At 50.9% G+C, this 16,334-nt stretch overlaps 5 protein-coding genes across 5 annotated transcripts; 3 read left to right on the forward strand and 2 right to left on the reverse strand.

The window, feature by feature from the left end:
• Positions 1 to 790: 790 nt before the first annotated feature.
• N7525_010195 (SDR family NAD(P)-dependent oxidoreductase) lies at positions 791 to 1,648 on the forward strand (the record flags this gene model as incomplete). The annotated part of the gene is made up of 2 exons (XM_061215013.1): positions 791 to 921; positions 994 to 1,648. 2 exons carry the CDS (start codon positions 791 to 793, stop codon positions 1,646 to 1,648), a joined length of 786 nt encoding a protein of 261 aa, XP_061067525.1.
• Positions 1,649 to 2,963: 1,315 nt separating this feature from the next.
• N7525_010196 (EXPERA domain-containing protein) lies at positions 2,964 to 3,812 on the forward strand (the record flags this gene model as incomplete). The annotated part of the gene is made up of 4 exons (XM_002556644.1): positions 2,964 to 3,168; positions 3,235 to 3,398; positions 3,455 to 3,689; positions 3,742 to 3,812. The coding sequence occupies 4 exons, from the start codon at positions 2,964 to 2,966 to the stop codon at positions 3,810 to 3,812; spliced, it is 675 nt and encodes a 224-aa protein (XP_002556690.1).
• Positions 3,813 to 4,573: 761 nt separating this feature from the next.
• On the forward strand, positions 4,574 to 9,751 carry N7525_010197 (uncharacterized protein; the record flags this gene model as incomplete). Its single annotated transcript, XM_002556646.2, has 1 exon — positions 4,574 to 9,751. One exon carries the CDS (start codon positions 4,574 to 4,576, stop codon positions 9,749 to 9,751), a length of 5,178 nt encoding a protein of 1,725 aa, XP_002556692.2.
• Positions 9,752 to 10,220: 469 nt separating this feature from the next.
• N7525_010198 (DEAD/DEAH box helicase) lies at positions 10,221 to 13,226 on the reverse strand (the record flags this gene model as incomplete). Its single annotated transcript, XM_061215014.1, has 1 exon — positions 10,221 to 13,226. One exon carries the CDS (start codon positions 13,224 to 13,226, stop codon positions 10,221 to 10,223), a length of 3,006 nt encoding a protein of 1,001 aa, XP_061067526.1.
• A 401-nt stretch (positions 13,227 to 13,627) lies between these two features.
• On the reverse strand, positions 13,628 to 15,346 carry N7525_010199 (uncharacterized protein; the record flags this gene model as incomplete). The annotated part of the gene is made up of 3 exons (XM_061215015.1): positions 13,628 to 14,387; positions 14,444 to 15,019; positions 15,072 to 15,346. 3 exons carry the CDS (start codon positions 15,344 to 15,346, stop codon positions 13,628 to 13,630), a joined length of 1,611 nt encoding a protein of 536 aa, XP_061067527.1.
• Between the last annotated feature and the right edge of the window lie 988 nt (positions 15,347 to 16,334).

Here is a 16,334-nt window from a genome sequence, read left to right on the forward strand (position 1 = left end):
TAGACTTCCAAGCAAATCGGTCAAAGACCGTGGAGACCGACACTCCCAGGGAACTCTTCACTAGGAAAGCAAACAATGTACCGAGAGACAGATAAACTTTCTGGGAGGATACGATTAAAGATGAATTTAACAAAGCGAGGGGCCGGGCGTTTAACACAGGTTTTCCATTCAAACTCTGATAAAAGGTGTCATGCCCAACAGCAAAGGCGACCGCGACCAGAAGTGAGGACACCATCAGAATCACAGCGTAGCATTTCAAGGTGAATGGAAACATCGCCATATTCCGGGGAGCATTTGAAAGAACGGAGAGACAAGATGAGATTGAATGGGCCGATCAGTCTGAGCTTTGCCTAGGTGCTGTGAGCTACTCAGGGTCACTCAGGCGGCGCAGTGACTAACTCACCATCCACCTGCGCAGGGGCTCCGGGAGCCGATCACTTCCCTTGTCAGTTTACCATCACCTACAACTTCTATAGTCAATCGAAGTTACGATGCTACTCCATAGACTTAAGCCGATCGTGGAATGTGGGTCACTTTTTACGCGTTAGCGTGCGAACCTTAGGATGAAGTTGTGGAAGGAAAATGCCAACTATTCATTGTTATCAAAGTCAAGTCAAGGTTAAAAAGAAACGTCGGATTTAAGATTATCACCGAAAACGAGGTCACGCTATATCTTAAACCCCACCATTCGGTGTTACCTGTTTGGCTTCCCTTTATAAACCTCTTTCGACCTGTCATTCAAAAGTGTTCCAAAATCTATTCCTCTTTGACTATCTGTCCTTGAACTGTCATGTCTACCCTCGAGTCTTCTCATCTCCCTCTTCAGGGTAGCACGGCTATCGTAACCGGGGGTTCTCGAGGTATCGGCGCAGGAATTGCAATCGAACTCGGACGACGCGGGGCCGATGTAAGCTCTTTCCCGTATTGAATGTTCCCGATTTGCTATCTGAGCCTAACAGAACTCCATGTCATACTCATATACTCCGCTCCTAGCAGCGAACACTTAGCCCAATGCATCGCGGAGAGGATCACCTCACTCCGTCACCATCCCAGAGCCCTCTGCATCCGCGGTGATCTCGGCGACTGCCAGGCCCCGAGTACTATCATAGATACGGCTATCAACTGGCTCCGAGCGAACGGGAAGGAGGAGAAGATCCACATCCTTGTCAACAACGCAGGGGTGGAACTTGCAAAGTCCTTAGGTGACATCACACCCAGGGATTTCGCCTCGGTATACGATGTGAATGTTCGCGGGACCCTGCTCATGACTCAGGCCGTCTTACCCTACCTGGCGACCAATGGCCGCATCATCAATCTCTCGTCAGTAGGCGCTCGGGCGGCGTTCGCAAACCTCTCAGTATACTGTTCGTCGAAAGCGGCGATCGAGGGGCTGACGAGGTGCTGGGCTGCCGAACTCGGGCACAATGGCACCACCGTTAACGCTGTCAGCCCCGGGCCTGTCCAATCTCAGATGCTGGATAACATCCCGCAGGAGCTGGTGGAGGCGCAGAAGAAGGCGACGCCGGTAGAGCATCGTGTCGGAACTACGGAGGAAGTGGCGGACATTGTGGCGTGGCTGGCAAGCAAGGAAAGTAGATGGGTTACAGGGCAGACGATTAGTGCAAGCGGTGGATGGGCTGTGTACTGAATGATGAATGTGCGAAGGACTATATAATAGCCTATTCAGAGATAGAAGCATGTGAAAAAAAGTACAGAATGCAGCGCTGGAACCATTTAACTAATTTGGAATCTATTAGTACCTCGACTAGTTACCGTTTGTAAACAATTGAGCTACGACTTCGAAACTCAGCATTGGTTCAACTAGATAGAGGTTGAACAGTCCCAGGGCGACGGTGTAATAGTCGTTGACAGCAAACCGCTCTGCTACCAACTATACTATTTATAATGTCTCGATCACGTTGCGGGTATGGGATGCTACTGCCGTAAATGGTAGTATTCCTTGAAATTCACTCGGGCTTGGTTGGAGACGCCATTACAGGTATAATAACTAATGTTCATCTCTCCCCCACCACGTATGTCATTTGTTTGTCTGCTGCTAGATCACTTCTCTTTCTTCCTTCAGGGATAGTTGCCTCGGTACTTAATCAACCTAGTAGCATGCGAAGCTTGACCTGCTCCCAGTGCATCATGAAATATGTATATTTTCTGGTCTTTTTAGATGTCTAGTTATATGGATATTTTCTCCTTCTTCTTAATTTGTTAGATAGATGGTAGAAAAGTGCTATAAAATGGTTAATTTGTGAAAGGGAACCTTCGTATATATAACTTTCGAGATTTCAACTTTATAATATCTCGGTTCATACCGAATCAACTTCTATAGTTCATAAAATACACATATCACACTAGCGTATGAAATGTCCTGCAAGCAACATACGACATGGTGCACTAGCGGCTATACCCAGCGAACCCAAGTTCAGCATGAAGCTACAATTCATGCTACTGAACGTAGGTTTGCGCCCTGGGTTGAGCCATACAGGCATCTTGAGTCCGATTAACCCCCCGTTTCTGGCGGATTGTTAAGAAACCGAGCATATATGATATCTGTGATTATAGTTAACTAACTAGTTACCTAGGTAGTTATTACGGATGTTAAGACATCTAAGGCATGTATTGACGCCTGGGGCACGCAAACACGCGAAAGCAATGCTTAAAGACAGACACGAGATGCAAGCATTTCGAGCTTGTGTAACTCGGTCTTTAATTTTGCCTGATCAAACTAGTTCCCTGATTCTCTTGAAATAATTTCTTAAATGCTTCATCTGTGGATCTAGTTAAACTTCGATGTTAAGCTTGTTATTGGCCGAACTCAAATCCACCCCTTTCAAAAGCCAACACATTCCGACCTCTCATTTTCCATCTCTGTCTACTTTCTATATCTTTTTTTTTTCTAGGTGATATTAACAGTCTAGACCTGGTCAACACTCTCAGGGCCAACTGCAACCATGCCCAGTCCTCCATCCCACCCATACTACCCCCTCGATGCCAATGTTGTGGGTTATGAGCCCAACCAGGCCCCAGTGTTACAGCTTCTCGTCTCTGCCGGTGGGGCATGTACTGTTCTTCTTAGTGTGACTTTCGCGTTGGCCAGCTATGTGAAACCGAAACTGCGCATGGCGGATCGAATCGCCATTCTGTGGTTTGTGCTCTGTAAGACGCCAATCGAGCAAAGATCAATTTGAAGGTTGAATAGTTATTGACAATGGGGATATCTAGCTGGAACTTTGCACTGCTTCTTCGAGGGATATTTTATGGTCCACCATAACCATATGGCTTCTGCCCAAGATCTTTTTGGGCAACTATGGAAAGAATATGCTCTATCGGATTCCCGGTATATGACCTCGGACACGTTGGTGTTATGTATGGAGACAATGACCGTGGTGAGTCCCACAACTATATACAAGACCAACAGGATTCACCGCTGATTCCCACAAAGCTCTTGTGGGGACCATTGTGCTTTGTTGTTGCATACTTGACCGCAACCAGGCATTCTCTGCGCCACCCAATCCAGGTCATTGTGTGCATGAGCCATCTGTACGGCGACATGCTGTATTATGCGACCAGCTTGTTTGACGAGTATGTCCACGGGCGACCATATTCCCGACCGGAGCCGTATTATTTTTGGCTGTATTACTTTTTGATGAACTTCATCTGGATTATTGTCCCCGCGTGTATGTGCACTTCCCGGATGGATGTCCATTGTATGCTGACTTTGTATAATAGACTTTCTCTATCAGAGCATTTCCACCATCTCGGCTGCACTCAAACAGTCGGAAAAGGACAAGACTAAGTAACACCTCTTTCGTCATTCCTGGAATAGTGGCGGGTCGAGGCGCAGTGGAGAATCGGGCTAGAATTGTGTTGGCGCGAAATATTCAGGGAATTTGGTGTTGGGATTGAGGAGATGCGAAGGTCAGAAGGGGAGAACCGGTCAATGTATATATAGTATATAGAATCATATGATAGCCCTACAGAATGACTTGACGAGGATATTTCCAACTAATCCATTCATATTCCAGTAATATCTACTCGGTAGGTGTCGATTTAATATCCCACACCAAGTACTCCGTACCCTATGACGCTTATGCACAAGGGGGGGGCCACCTGACGCGCAACCCGATATTAACCAATATTGTGGTCTCCCAGCAGTGATCTATTTTTCTTTTCATTTTTCCCATGTCATTTCCAATACTCACCAGATCAAATCACGGGGGGTACTTAAATAAGAGCCTACAATATACTCCGTAGGTTGATCCGATCTGGTTTCCCGGCAACCAACTTAGTGCGGGAGGGGGAGGCTTATCGCTGGTCAGCCGCTCAACCTTCCAAGAGGGTCTGACGCATTTGTTTATGATCCCTGAAGGATTTTCCTGCGATCGTCGAAAAAGCAAATGCTCCAAATTTGTTAATTCTTGGGGGCTTTGGTAAGTAACTACTGTGTCCACAGGTCGAAGTCAACAAACCCCCGTGTTTTTCTCGGGTACCTGCTTTGACAACAATACCTCGAGAGAGCTCCCTACTAAATGTCGGCCTCTGGTTTGCTCTCTAGGTACCGATGCCATCTCCTGCGACGACACAACGTCCCTCCAATCGTGGAGGAACTGCGAAGTCCACGTCAAAACCGCTGGATATCGGAGAGCCGCTAGGGCTACACGACACGAACACGGTACGCTCGAGAGTGCGGAAATGGCAACAACAAGGCGGCGGGGTCGTAACGGTAGACGACCCCTACGCTGAGGATGAGGAAAATGACGCGAAGCCAAAACCAAAGCCTGCTAAGGTCAAGGTGGGGAAGCTGGAAAAGCTAGAGAAGCTAGACAAGCTAGAAAAGCCGAAGGACAAACCTCCGACCACAAGGAAGCGCAGTCACAGCACGCCCCGCAAGCGTGTGGTGAGCGACGAGCATTGGAAACGAACGCGAAGTCGAGCCTCAACCCAGTCTTCGTCGCGTAACCTACCTCCACCTAAGCGCATAGCCGAATACACCACAAACGAAGGGCAGCCTAGGTCTTCACGGGGAAGACACGACAAAAACGAACTCGAAGATGAGAAAGGTCGCGATCGTCCTCGATCTCAGGTGAAAGGAGGCGCTGGGATGAGGTCCAAATCTCCGACGCGAGACACCAAGTCCGCGGGTGCACGACAGAACATCGATACCATCACCGAGAGCGACTATGAGACGGACCATCCCGGGTCTGTGGAACCTTCGGAGCTCCCGGACAGACTCAGAACGCACTCCCCTCCTCCTGAGGATGCATGGGCAGCAAGCGAGGCGGACTTCTCTGAGCTGTCAAGGAGACGCAAGCGCGGCCCAGCAAAGCCTCCCAAAGGTGGTATATTCGCACACATGATCGACGAGTCCAGGAAAATGTTTGGGATACCCGAACCCGAGCCGCCGCGACCTACACCTACGCCGACTACGGGCCGTGGAGCCAAAATCGAGGCATGGCTTTCTGACACACCGGATCCTTTTCTGGATGAAGCCGTATCTAAGAGTGATATGCCAGCGCCTCTGGATCTGAAATCAGGCCGAGCCAGACGATCTCAAAAACTTGCAGACGGAGAGCTACAACCTGGGACGGAATCTGAACCATCAACGATCAGCGAGCGCCCGAAGAGCTCCGAGTCACGCCCGAAGAGTGCTGTGAGTAGGCATTCCAAAGGAAAGGACAGCTCTTCTTCAATCGACAAAACACCAAAGGCACAAGATCGCGACATTGCCTCGGAATCAAAGAGGGCTAGCATAGATAAGAGCTCCAAGACATCTGTCAAGAGCAAAGAGGACCACCATGTCGACGACAAGCCTTATGAGGATAGTCTCGCGCCCTCGGAGTCCGATTTACAGCCATTTTCTGACAACGGCTCTGAAGTATCGGGCCTTAATCCGCCTGTACCGCTGGGCCGTAAGAAGCCATTCCCGGCCACCGGATACCATCGTTTATCAACGATTGCTTCCACGGACACGTTGAGCACCACTCTGACAGAGGGAACTGAGCACTTACCCAAGTCTACCCCCACTGAAAAGCCTAAATCGAAACTGTCCGAGGAAGCAGAAGAAGCAGAAAAGGACGACCACTTCGATCCAGACTCGCTACCTGTGGTCTCCTCGCAACTGAAAAGACGACTTACCACTCACAATGACCTCATGTCTGTGCTATCTGTTTCGGCTTCGCGGAGCAGAAGCACCCGGTCGAACCGGAGTATTCGCACCAACAAAAGCCGACTGGCACACGCCACAGTTGAAGATTTGCTCTATGAGCTTTCGGGTGATGAGACGAAGTATATGCGCGAGCTGAAAACACTAGTCGGGGGTGTGATTCCGGTCCTCTTGACTTGCGTGTTGTCCCGTTCTGACTCGGCCATTGCTGCAGGTCTGTTTCGACCGTCTTTGGACCCTGAGGACGATGTGAACTTCTCAAAGCCGATTGTTAATATGGGAGTGGCGATCGAGCGCCTCAAGAACCTGCACAAGCGAATCCCGCAGGATAACGCGGATGCATTGCTTACATGGGCGCAAGGTGCCCAGAGAGTCTACCGCGAGTACTTGAAGGCGTGGCGCCTTGGATTCAAAGATGTCATTGTCAACCTGGCCCCTTTGGAAGAAGATGAAGTCACGAACGATGCCGACACAAAGAGCCTGGATGAAGGCTTGGAGCGAGATGAAAACGGCGACATTGTAGACAGCGACGGGGAGAAGGTCGACGTGGCTTATCTGCTGAAGCGGCCATTAGTACGTCTTAAGTACCTGGCAAAGAGTTTCAAGGGCATCAATATGCTGGAACCGTCCCCAAAGGCTGAAGAAACGGCTGCCGCCTATCAAAGCCTCGTTATCGATGCCCGAAAACGCGTCCGAGATGAAAGAGCGAGGTTGGAAGATGATTCTGCTGCCAGTATCGACCCAACACGCACAAGAGACCCGATGACCTTGGGCGTCCTGCACGGGATCGGCATTGACCAGACTCGCCATGTCCGAGCTCGCGATTTCTTCAATCTATCTTTGTATCACTCAAGTGGACAACTTGTGGATTGTCGAGCCGAGCTATTATACCGAGACAACCCCTCGAGCAAGGGGCCTGGAGGTGATCTTTTGATTTGTGAAATTGATCATTCGGATCGCTGGCTTCTTTTCCCTCCTATGGATCTGAGATGTGTTTCAGCCCGCAAGGGAGAATCGAAGCATGAGATCGTGGTCATGCTGCGCAGCGCTCCTGGAGATGAAACCAAGTACTGGCAAGAATTGATCTCGCTCCGCATTGACGAAGAAGAAGTTGGGGCTGAGTGGGTCTCGTTGCTCGGATCTGACCCTATTCCACCATCAATTTGTCGAAGCCAAAGCTTTATCAGCCGAGCGAAGCAGAACAAGGCTCGGAAGCCCCCTGCCATTGGTTCTCCGCCCAGGCCAAATGATGTTGATGTCCCCATCGGCGAGAAGGCAGCCGGCAAACGACGCTCATGGCCCCCCAAAGAGCACTCGTCTGAGCCGAGTACGGTCGGCTCTGTTACTGATGCTAGGAGCTCTTTGTCCTCAATCGTCACTCGGGAGACTGATTATACCACTGGAGGATCTGAGCTATCCCCAAAGCCAATTCGCCCCGATCTACCCCTTCTGCCTTCTACAGCTCCCAGGAGCTCGCCAAGTAGCCCGGAAAAGACTCCCACCGGACTCAAACGATCCAAGGCGAAGAGACTTTCTCGCTATGGTGACAGCCCGGCTTCTGAGGCTGCCTCGCAGCAGACTGTTGTATCTGATAAAGCACCCGAACACAGCGAACCTGCACTTGCCTCCCCTCAAACCCCAAGTACGCCAACGGGAGGAAGATTTTATGGCGAAAAGGAGGAATCCCCAGCGAGAGCATCACCGAGGGAAAAGTCGCGTTCGAGGATTCCTCAGCCTCAGAAGACGCCTGTCAGGGAACCCGAGCTTGAATCCCCTAGAGTTTCTTCTGTTCCCTCGGCAACTCTTCCGTTGATCCCCAAAATCCGAACTTCTAGCAGCCAAACCCACCTTACTACACCCACAAGCATCGGCCCCGAAGATGAGGAAGATTATCCTCCACTCGAATGCTTGCCCAAGCAAGAAGTTCCAGAGACGCCAACAAGAACTAGGAGAAGGAAGTCTCGAAGACGGCCGAAGGATGACGATAGTCCTCCCCCTCCCCCGCCTCATCGCTCGCCTAGCCCTGCCAATGGCAAGCGCTCAACTCCAGTCTTCACGTCCAGCAGTGGTGGACTCAAGCGACGTGGCTCCTCCCCCCTGAAGCACGAATATGAACCCTCTACAGCTTCAGACTACTCAGAAACCGACTCGGATGCCTCGACAGTCCGCCACTATTCCTACTCATCATCCGAATACTCAAGATCAGGTGGCTTCACTGACTCAGAAGATGATTACTCCTCTATGTCTGAAGATGAAGAATATGTTACTCCCAAGCCAAAAGCACCAGATGCGGATACCGACGCCAGTTCTCTGTCGCCCTCTAATTCTGTGTCGCAGAGCGGCTATCGTTCTGTGCCGGTACAGCCCACCAAGACTAACAAGACCATTGCGTCTGTTTTTGCCTGGTCCGACAAAGGCAGCTGGGAGCCTTTGCTTCCTGACGAATGTAGCATCATTGTTGGCCCTGGCCTGATCGAAGCCTTCGCCTTGGGCTCTGAGCCTGATGAGAACTCGGATTCCGTATCATCAAGGCCCCTCATCTCTCTTGAATTGACACCGCTCGTTCCCATTCGCCGCGGCACCGCCATCGATATCAGTATCCGCTCTCCTCCCACTGAGCGATCCAAGATCACATCTAGCAACAACATCATGTTCCGGTCACGCAACCCTGACGAATGCGACGCCCTATATGGTCTAATCAACCAATCAAGAATTAATAACCCAACATATATCGCGCTCCAAAACGCCCGCGGCCCATTCAACGGCCATGTCTCTACCTTTGAACCTGCCCCCAAATCCGGCGGAGGGCTGTTTGGCTGGCCCCGCCGCAGAAAGAGCTATCGCGCGTCGAGCTCCCCGCGCTCTTTAGCTGAAGGATCCGAAAGCAGCGTGGGAACCATGAGCAGCGCTTTCTCCGCCCTGAAACGCTTCGGGAACAGCAGCAAAATGTTCAACATTGCCCGCTCGACCGTCGAATCCCGCACTGGCCGCGAAGGCAGCATCTACTCGGGCTCCGGTGATTCCGGCAACGGCCCATCCTCTAACTCGGGCATAGGCCGCATCGCCGCAGCAGTCAAAGGCGCCGACGGCATCGGTCTCTCAAACGCCAAGGTCCGTCTGTACGCCCGTGAATCCGCCTCCAAGTGGCGCGACATGGGCGCCGCCCGTATGACCATCATGCCTGCACCACCCAAGAATCCCTCCCGCCCTGGTACTGGCCTCAGCGGCCGCAGCGAAGGCAGCTCCCCACAAGGTGATAATGACAATGCAAGCGGTACTTCACCTCCCGCATCAGGCTCCGCCTCCCCACGGGGCGCCATCTCGACCGAGAAGCGCATAGTCATCCGTGGCAAGACACGCGGCGAGACCCTGCTCGATGTCTGCCTTGGCGAGAACGCCTTTGAGCGTATTGCCCGCACGGGTATTGCAGTCTCCATTCGCGAGGAGAACGAAGACGCCTCCATCGCGCAGAAGGGCGGCGTTGCTACTGGCTCTGGCAAGATATTTATGATTCAAATGAAGAGTGAGGCTGAGGCAGCTTATACCTTCGGGCTTGTTGGCAAGCTCAGGTATTGATGAGTGATGTGATGGATTGATGTTGGGATTGGGACTGGGATTGGGTGTACTTGTGAACGGGGTATGGATATGGGGTATGGGGGGTGTATTGTTGGCTTTTTCTCTCTTTTTACTTTTCCTTTTCTTCTTATTTTTTACATATCTTCAATCACTATTGGTTCTTTCCTTTTGTACATTTAGACTCAACTGAATGATATCCGGGCTGTGGAATAATGCAACCATGTCCAAGCTGCCTCTCTTCTCCGGCCTCTGTTGTGTAGTTATATGTTATGAGATCTATAACTTCAAACATATACCGAGCCCTTCCTTTTGGATACTACTGCTCGACGAATTAGCTCTGCATGTTCGTTTGAGGTCTATTGATGTCATTTTAATCTTATATACATGTATGATATATAGTCCAAGTAAATGAAAATGTATCACAATGCATCGTCCCAGATGTCATTCCAACACTCCAACATAGAGCTGTCTAACTCTTTATTTCCGCCCCATTAGTCTTTTTGAAAACATACCCAACCAAGTTACACTCATCCTTCAGCATAGAAACCAGCACATCGTCATCAATGGCAGCCTCAAGTTCATCATCTTCAACCCCAGCCGCAACATTTGAATCGGATTCACCAGAAAGCAGAGTTGGGTCAATGTGTGAGTACTGAGCCAAAGACTGGTGCATCTTATCTTTTGGACTCTTAGTACCGCCCTCTTTCTTCGTAGCCTTCATTCCCTTCCCAACCATCTTAGCACGAGAAGTGCCGTCACGGATAGACTGCTCTTGTTTCTCCATATCCACCTCGGAAGCTTTAACAAGAGTACAGGGTTTCGGCAGCGAGTCATCCGAATCATAATCGTCATCCCCATCATCAAGATCAGAAGGCGGATCCGATAAATCCTCGATATCAGACCCACCCCCACCATCAACAGTAGCAGGTGTCGCAGCTCCAGACGAAGCCTCAGAACCAGCCTGGACACCCCGTCCACCACAGTGACAACCCAACAATTCATGCGTCTGACAAGCCCTGTCCTCATCAAGTCTGAACAAATCCCTCAGCTCAGCCACCGAGAACTGCGCCCCACCATTACTGCTACTCTTTTCCTGCATAACACTATCCGCCAGACCAAGCTTGGTAACCTGTCTCTGCCAGATCTTCTCCTCGAGACTGCCCTTGAGCAGGATACGGTAGATACGACAGGGTCGTTTCTGGCCGTCGCGGTGGATGCGCGCCATGGCCTGGATATCCGTTGCCGGGTTCCAATCTACATCGAAGAGGATAAGGCGGCTTGCGCCAATCAGGTTGAGACCTGTTCCGCCCGCTTTTGCGGATAGAAGGAAGGCGAAGCAGGAGCTTGCTGGGAGACGGTTGAAGTCGTCTACCAGGCCTTGTCGTTTCTGGGCTGGTGTGCTGCCGTCGAGGCGGAGGTAGGGGAGGCCTAGGGAGGTGAGGAGGGTTGCGAGGAGGGAGAGGGTTGAGGTGTAGTTTGAGACGAGGACTATCTTCTCGTCTGTTTTGCTGCGCATGGTGTCGAGGAGTTGGTCGAGAACGCGGATTTTTGCGCTGGAGGAGGGGGATAGGTGGCGGTGGAGAGGTTGGGGGATGGAGGCGATGAGGGCGGTCATTGTTTCGTTGGGGGTGTCGTCGTTGTTTTTGGCTGTTAGGAGGGAAGGGCTGTTGCTGAGCTTTTTGAGGATTGTTATCAGCTGCAGCGCACTTTCGGCGTTGCCCATTGCGCTTTGGAATATCGGGGAGGCGAGGACAGCTTTGTATATGTTTGCTTGAGGACGGGTGGGTTTGCAGAAGAGGACGTATTCGGTCTTTGGGGGGAGGTATTTGGCCAAGATGTCTGCTGTTCGGCGGAGCATGAATTGCGAGGTGAGTTCTCGAAGCTCTTCGCCTCTGGACTCTCCTTTCTCGATGTCCTTGCTCGTTGCTTCTGGCTGTCTGCTGCGAACGATTGGGGTCTCGAACTCTCGAATGAAGGACTTGAAACTGCCAAGTATCCCTGGGTTAACAAGGTCCACGGCTGCAAAGAACTCTCTCAGATCATTTTGAATTGGCGTGCCAGAGAGGATGACTCTCTTCACGGCACTGAGCGATTGGATCGCTAGGCCACTCTTGTTCTGCAATGTCTTGAGCCTGTGGCCTTCGTCCGCGATAATGATATCAACTCCAGAACTATTAGCCAAAGCTTCCTGGACGGTTCTGAGCTTCTCATATCCAACAATCATAATACTGTAGGCCCGGCCCTTAGTGAAATCCGTAAGACGCTTGCTCTTGTCATCGAAAACAAAAACTCCAATGCGCTCATTTCCGAGCCACTTGCGGAACTCCTTCCGCCAGTTATTGATAAGAGTGACAGGACACACAATCAGTGCCTTCTTAATAACCGGCGGGGCTTCAAAGACAGGATTCTGCTTAAGCAAAGTCCATAGCAGTGCAATAGTCTGCAAAGTCTTTCCCAAACCCATGTCATCCGCAAGAATGGCACCTTCGCCATTAAACGACCGCATTCCCATCACACACTCGTATAAGAACTTCACACCCTCACGCTGATGCGGCCGCAAGTTCTTGGCCAAGAGAGGATCAACGACCACATCCACAACCTGTCTCCCTTTCGGCACAGACTTCGGCCGCGGCATAACCAACGCACCAACGGCCTTAGGGTCATGACGTGGAACGACCTTCCCCACAACCTTGGGAGTAACGGTATTCGAAAGCAGCGGCGCTTTATACGCGGCAAATGTCGCCGGTGCTGTTCCAGGGTTCGCATTGGGGTTGGTAACTAGAGCCAGTGAGCGCTTGAGGGATTGTGTCCGCTCAGCAGCCGTAGGCTTGCGTACGTCACCCTTCTTTCGAGCGGGGAGAGCTTCTTTCTTCGGTGTGGGCACTGGGTCCGACGTAGAGGTAGATGCTGGTTTCGCGCCTTCCAGGAACATTCTGCCGGAGAGATATTCTTTACGCGACATTTCAGAGTCTATTTCGACCTCTTTGCCAGAGATAGACAGTGTTGTTCCCGGCTCGAGGCGGGCTTCGTGCACCTTCCGTCCCATCTCCTTCCCGGCAATGTCTCGTAGGTATACACATTCTCCGCGAGTGGAGAGGATCCCGTCTCCATCCCATGTTTTGTGCTTTTTGGCGCTTGGTTTGCGCCTGGCTGGGTTAGCTGATTCGGTGTAATTGGTACTGGTCCTGTGACGGACCAGAGTTCTGAGGACATACCAGAGAACATTGAAGTATCTTTCATCCGGTGTATCATCTTTGGTCGATTCACTGACTGATGACTGTGTCGTACTGTCTGACCCTCGATTGCTGACTTGGAGCGGCTTTCGACTGGCTATTGGTGTTGATTGCACATCCGTGGATGCTTGTTCGTCTCCGAGGCGCGGCTTTTTGGTAGGACGACTGGGCTCGCTGGTAGTGTCTGTGGAAGAAGTAGCAGGATTCCTAATTAAAGGGGATTTGAAAGGTTTGAAGACCATGATTGAGTTGGTCTTTTTTCCTTGATCAAGATGGCGTTGGGATGAGGACGCGACACGGGCGCGGGACGCGTGGTCACGTGAGTTAATAGATCACTTTCGTACAGAAAGCTGAGTCTAGAACCAGAAACATTTGATTTGGTTTAAATTTAGCATGGATACCGGCATGGGAAGTGTGCATATTAAAAGTTGTTTGGACAAATGAACATGAATTATGTCTTCACAGTAGCTGTCTATGTATAGGTTCGGGAAAAGCCCGACAAGAATAGAAATGTACAAAAGGTGTATATAACATTAAGTCGCATCATAAAAAGAGGATTTTAGATCCGCGCAGCGAAGGAAGAGTCGTGCCAAGCAAAATTGTGTACGGAGAACAATCGTCCTAACATTCCCGCCGAGGAGATTTACCGAGCATCGTCGGCCAGGGCCTTGTCGGTCAACGGGACATGCTTCGGGCCCACATAGGAGCCCTGGTGGATGAACCACCAGATGGTAATGAAGATGGACAGACCGCCAGTCATCAGACTGGCATAGTTCATCGACGCGGCATCAGTAGGGAGAGCGTAAGGGAAGCAGAAGATGATGGCGAAGGCGATGATGTAGGTGCAGGCCAGGGAGTTGACGACGTAGCCAATTTTGTTGTTCATGAAGAAGTATCCAGGGACAAAGGACGAACGGCGGGTCAAGATGTGAGGGAAGATGGCCATGAAGTACGAAAGACTGGACAACTGCACGAAACATCCCACAAAGGCGCTGAAGGCGGTGGTCGAGCCAAGGTAGATGCACGCCAGGATGGTGATAAAACCACCGCAGGTCAGGGTGGCGTTGAAGGGGTTCTTGAACTTCAGGCTGATATGACCAAGCCATCCCGAGAATGGAGTAGCGCCGTCACGAGAAATGGTCCAGAGTGTGCGGCCGGCAGTGATGTAGCAGCCGCAGGCAGTGATCAAGGTGGGTAGAAAAGCGACAACCAGGAGACCGAGAGCGCCGCCACGGGAGCCGGTGGCTTGACGGTAGATCTCAGCCAGGGGGAAGAAGGTGCTCGTGCCGCGCACCGCGTCGAGGTCGTTAACGGCATAGAATATTGCGATCATGTAGCAGATACCAGTGACAAAACCGACACCCATCTGGGCTAGAATAGCCTTGGGGATATTTCGACTCGGCCTGTAAGTTCAAGTCAGCATTGATAATAGATGGGATGTGGAGATAAGGACACTGACTTTGGAATTTCCTCAGCCAAGTGAGACGAGCAGTCAGGGGTGCCAACACTGTAAGCACCGTTGAGCATACCAGCGACAAAAACGAATCCTTGCTGGGTATAACCGGTTCCGTTATCCCAAGTTGCCCACACAAGCTTGTCGGTGGCATATCCAGTGCCGTTCACATGAGGCATCACAACACACACAATGATGGTAACGAACACACCAGCTAGAATGAAGAACATGCCGAGGTTTCCAATGTAAGGGAGGAAGCGGTTCATAAACAGCACAATGCAGCAACAAGTCCAGGTGCAGAGGAGGAAGCTGACAAAGACATTCCATTGTGAGGGCGCGAAGCCGGGATGCATCAATTGATACATAGCCACGGTCTGCTGAGCCAGAATCAGAGACATGGATGCAGCACCGAGCATCCAAGCGAGGCAGTTCCACCATCCAGCGTAGAAGCCGCACACGCGACCGTACTTGCTCCCCGCAGTGACAGTCGCCCAATGGTAGACACCACTAGCTGAGGGCATACCCGACGCCAATTCCGCAATCGATGCGGCGACTAACCAGTAACAAACAGACACAGCCATGCTAAATAAGGGGTTAGCTTTAGTTGGTTAGACGGGTAGGGAGCGCGATATACAATTCATAGATAGTTCCTGCAATTCCACCATTGCTCAAAGCCGTAACAACACTACCACCTTGGGCAATCCATGTGTTTCCGGTGGTCACAGCCACAGCACAGATACTGATTAAGCCAAAGTTGCGCTCGAGTTCCTGGCGATGGCCTGAGGCGTTGACCAACACTCCATCAATTGGGCCATCATCGTTGGAATAATCCGACGTAGGTGCGACTTCCTTCTCAGGGACATATCCGGCCTCCTTCTTCGGCGAATAGCTAATGTCGCTCCCAGACATTTTGGGCGTATTTCGGGGATTTCCCTTTAGGCACACCAGAATACTCCTTGACGACGAGTAATGAGTTCCGATATGCACCTCCCAAGAAAGCACCTCCCAGGCGTATTAAAGAACGATATGGGAAGAATAGGTGAACGCAGATGTTAAGAAAAAGGGAGCAAAAGGCGTGCAGCCCACATTATCATGTTACGGCAAAGCCGATCAAGTCGGCTCGACAATCCATGTATTCCTCCCGACCCCACCCTTACTTTCTCAATCTCCAGCCAATCAGCTTTCATGGGGGCACATCATCCGGTGGCCAACTGGGCCATAGTGGGGCCACCCCAGAGTTTCTATTGGGCGAACCCGGAGGCAAGGATGGACATTGTCCTCCAACGGAAACTCTAGTAAACGCGGCTGCACCTTATGGTTGCATTGCGCTTAACCCAGAAGGGGAGCTTCAGCAGAAAGAATTTTCTATTCCCTTGGTAGGCATTCCATCTTATTCCTTCTATCAAGTTGCTTCTTTTTAGGGCTCTTTGGCGGGTCAATTGACCCCAGACTGCTTAACATCATCCCCTTCATGATACATTACTCTAAATAGGTGTCCATCTGGATCCTTACCTCGGGATCCATGGACGGATATTTTATGGCATGATACAGAATACTTCGTACCCACATACAATATACCCAGGATGCACTACTACTAGAGACTTCCTTCGAGACTCCCCCCTATTGATTCGACATGTTATTTGCAAGTGAGACAAGCCAAAAAGAAACTGGTAATTATACGAGCACTGCATGTGGGCACAAGCAATCTATGTTTGTCAAGCTAGTGCGACCAGGGTATGTCTCATATAGGGCATAAAGCATGCTATATAGGGCTAGAGGTGGCTGTAGTTCAGCCTCTATACCCACTCAAGACCTTGAACCAGACCATCCTCCGGAAGTATAGTCCAGCTGAGTGTGGATAGCACAGACAAGGCGACTCCGATTTTAGCCTCTGATG

Source organism: Penicillium rubens (assembly GCF_028828025.1).
Source record: "Penicillium rubens strain IBT 27055 chromosome Unknown utg000004l_segment0_segment0, whole genome shotgun sequence".
Lineage (NCBI taxonomy): Eukaryota > Fungi > Ascomycota > Eurotiomycetes > Eurotiales > Aspergillaceae > Penicillium > Penicillium rubens.